The sequence below is a fragment of the Barbatula barbatula genome, assembly GCF_947034865.1.
Source record: "Barbatula barbatula genome assembly, chromosome: 18".
NCBI lineage: Eukaryota > Metazoa > Chordata > Actinopteri > Cypriniformes > Nemacheilidae > Barbatula > Barbatula barbatula.
Genome location: NC_136781.1, coordinates 2,337,262 through 2,341,200, shown reverse-complemented (window position 1 = coordinate 2,341,200; position 3,939 = coordinate 2,337,262). Strand labels below are relative to the sequence as shown.

The following is a 3,939-nucleotide window of genomic DNA, read 5'->3' as shown; positions in this document are numbered from 1 at the left end:
GCGACAAAACGACTAAATTGAAATATGTGATGGAAAACAAATCAAAATGGCACAAATTCAAGTTTTATACAATCAAAATTTATTGTTTTAAGTAAATAATCACATATAAACTTCACCAAAAACTATTTACATTTGCAAATTTCCAAAATAAACAAATCTGCAGTACACTTTGTTTGACAACTAAAAAGAATGAATTGCTGGTGCATATTCTCAGTCACTGTTGCGATATGGATCATGCAATGAGATACTGTCAAAAAGCTCATCTAGTAGAATATGACCGTTGGTTCCTGTATTTAAGATGCGTATATATATGATTTTCCACCTGTCAATTTACATTAAAGACCTCGCCATCCGTCAAGGTTTGTGAGAAATTGTCCTTATTAAGATATCAGTTGTGTTTGTTACTCGTCCACCTGTTCATCTGTGTTTCTCTCTCTCTAAAGACTGCTTCAACGGCACTTACAGGATTTGACCACCATGTTAGAGAGCTGTTCCACACGGGGGGTTCGGCCTAAGAAATAGACAATGGTGAGGGGCTCCAGATCCTGCGGAACACAACACGGAGACGCAGAGGCTTCCGGATTCATCTTATTATACAGCGGAAGGATCTGAGTGTGGAAAAACGAAACATGTAAGCAGACAATGAAAGTGTCGAGAAGAAAATATTGTGCAAATAACATCACATTGCGAAACGATGAGATCTCTGCGATGTCTTAATTATAGACATCAATGAGAGCAAATAGACACGGATGCTTAAATCGCACGTGTCTCAGAAATCTCACAAATGTCTCCATTAGTTTCAGAAGAGATCTCAACAATGTCTCAAACTGAGCTCAGATCTGCTATCAAAAGTCTACATTATTGAAGAGCTCAATGTGAAGTGAAAAATTTCTCATTGAATTGACCTAAATCAAGATTATTTTACATCTCATTAGCTTCCATAGCTCTTTCAGGACAAACATCTCAGACTTAGTTGATACTTAAATGAAAAACATCACAGAACTCCATCAAATCTCTTAAAGTCAAGTAAGCAACTTTGGAGCATTTTTAAAGCATGTTTACTTTACTCACCATGTTGTAGTGATTGTTTGCGCTCCACAGGTAAGGACAGTTCCCTGCACAGAAATTAGCTTTGTACCCTTTCGGTTCGTGGATCCACTTCCAGTTCAAGTCCCGACGGAAGTCGATGTACAGAGACCTCAGACAGCAGGCCTGGTCAGTCCTGAGAGAGGACAAAAGATAAGAACAAACCATCGGAAACGGTTTTTTTCCCAATACTTTTCTTTCCCCTAAATATCTAGTGGAGCAAAATCTGAATGTGTTCCAGTAATTGTTACCACAGGTAAACTAATCGACTGCGATTCGCAAATTATTTTTGTTTTAAAATAAACAAAAACAGTTTATTTACCAGCAGGCACACAAAAACTGAAAACTGTGTCCTTATCATTTTAAAAAGCGGGCGTTTTTGAGCATTGTATTTATTGCAAAAACAACTTCAGAAAATGAATGTTTTAGCTTTCAAATGATGCATATAGTTTTGGATTGAATATTAATGTAAAACAAAGATAATAAAAAATGCTAAAACACAAACAACGCTTATGTGCCCTGTGCATTTCACCATTCACCATTCTAATAATAATTTATTAGTTGAGCATTTTGTCGGAGATGTCCGTCTTACACCATTTCGCAGATTGTCGTTTTAAGATCCACATTAAAGAGCATTTACATCCAGGACAGACAAAATACAATTTACAGTATCAGACATGACACTCCCCGGGCAGGTTACTGCATGTGTTCTCTTTGGGTGTGTGAAATTTTGGTCATGTTATCGACATCTCTGCATGCACACATATTAGCTCGCAACCCAAATTGGATATAAATGCATTTGACTGGTTGTTTCTCTTCATCCACACATCCACTCAGAGACACAACCATCTCTCTCTCTCTCTCTCTCTGTGTACCGTGAGCATACGGACGTATCTGCTGCGGATCTCTTCTTGCGGCTTTTCTTGGTGGGGTTGTCCAGACGGTCGCTGGGTAACAGGGTTAGTATCAAGTGTGGAGTTTTAGTGCTAAATTCAATCTGTCCTTTAGTGGCACCTGGTCTTCTGTTTTGTTTTATGATGTCATCATCAATCCCTGTGGAAATATAATATTACCTTCAAGCTTTTCTTTGAATCCCTTTTAATAACAGACTGTATTGAAGGGAACACATAAATCACATATTAGATCTCTACCAACAAAATATTCAAGTTCAAATGAATGTGCTGATTGTTTTTATCTTTTATTGACCATTGTCACATTATTTAAAAAAAATGATGCAATGTATTAAGATTTCTAACTTGAATGCGTGGATCATAGAGATCTAATATGTTCCCTTCATTTTTTCGATATGTCTATTGCATATTGCACACCTGACAAATCTTATCATGCAAGCCTTAAGATTAATGTTTGTGCATATGCCCAAACTTCTCCAAATACTATATAAAAACACATTTTAATGTGAAAGAAATAATGAAGGAAAAGCAGCCAATAAGTGTCTTCTGTTCGAAAACTATTCCAGGATGCATACAATTGTGCACACCCTTTGGACATCATTTGGTTCCAAACTTTGTACTTCAGACATAAAAAGAAATGTGCAATAAAACATTTCATTATATTTTGCATACATTTCCAGGCATCAACATGTGATTAGATGCATTAGATGCATGCATGACAGCATGCATTAGATATGGAATCACACAAACAAGATAACTTTTAAGTATAGCAACCTGCAAATCTGGCCTCCAGCTCTTCACTCTTGTTAGGGACAATGTTGTTTGTGGAGGGGACAAATGTGCAGCAGGGACAGTGAACGCTGATCTTGAGGCCTAGATTTCTTTCTAAAAGAAAGAGAAAGAAAATGAAACATTTCTCATTTGAATGCTAATCCTGATCTTACATGCAGTTAATACATGTTGTGAATGAACTCACTGACCTCTGAGCGCCATCCATTCCTTCACAGTCTCTGTGACGTCGACAGACAGCCACGACCCTTTGGCACGAGGATCGACTGTTCTGGAGTCGATGTATCTCTGAGATGGAGCTTTTACATCATCAGATTTGAGAATCTGATGGATGTAAAGATCACAAGTTAGTTGGTGTTTATTCTACTAGAAACACCACCAGCTGGTTACCATTAAAACAACTCACATTAACTCACATCAGTACAATTTCCGTTTAAACCGTTGAACCAACAAAATTGGTGCAATTGTTTCAACCGCTGCTTGCGCACATCTGGAGAACGAAACTCTTTTGACTGTGAAGTTCAGCACATGCATCTCCTCACTCACCTGATATATTTCCACGCGCTGTTCTGTCGTGCGCGCTTGCGGGTTTGGCACTCTGAAGATGCGAAATTCTGCTTTGACCAAAGTACTAGAGTTTCGCTCCACGTTGGTGACATCGAAGACCACCACCCTGAAGTACAGGCTCTGAGGAAGCGGATGGATCGAGTCTGTTGGACAGAAGCAGGATTCTAAGGTCTTTTTGTTTACACGGTGTGGTCTGTGTTTGGTTTTCAGAGGATCGACCTCAAGGAAAGAAAACTTGCTGCGTTGCCCAAAACGGCAGATGTGCCTAACCCCGTTCAGACATCTGAGAAGCTTGAGACTTATTGATTATTGAACCAAAGCTGCCTTATGCAACATTAAATGTTACAATGTCGACAAATGTGTGCCAAAGAGGACATGCTACATCTGAACTAAAGGCGGTTGTTGTATAATAAGAAAAACAATATTTTGCATAAAAGAAAATTACAATCAAATATTTAACATTTCGCTACATCAAGTACTGCTCAATACTATTAACATTGATGATGCTATAATGCAAAACGATGCTCTTATCACAGTAAGTGTAGTAACCACTTACCACGGCTTTTTGACAATGCATAAATACTGA

General features: G+C 38.2%; 1 protein-coding gene across 1 annotated transcript; it reads right to left on the bottom strand.

Annotated features, from left to right (window-relative positions):
• Positions 1-57: 57 nt before the first annotated feature.
• On the bottom strand, positions 58-3,636 carry tgfb5 (transforming growth factor, beta 5; the record flags this gene model as incomplete). The annotated part of the gene is made up of 7 exons (XM_079479444.1): positions 58-608; positions 1,072-1,222; positions 1,962-2,139; positions 2,772-2,882; positions 2,978-3,110; positions 3,333-3,496; positions 3,624-3,636. The coding sequence occupies 7 exons, from the start codon at positions 3,634-3,636 to the stop codon at positions 450-452; spliced, it is 909 nt and encodes a 302-aa protein (XP_079335570.1). The 3' UTR covers positions 58-449.
• Between the last annotated feature and the right edge of the window lie 303 nt (positions 3,637-3,939).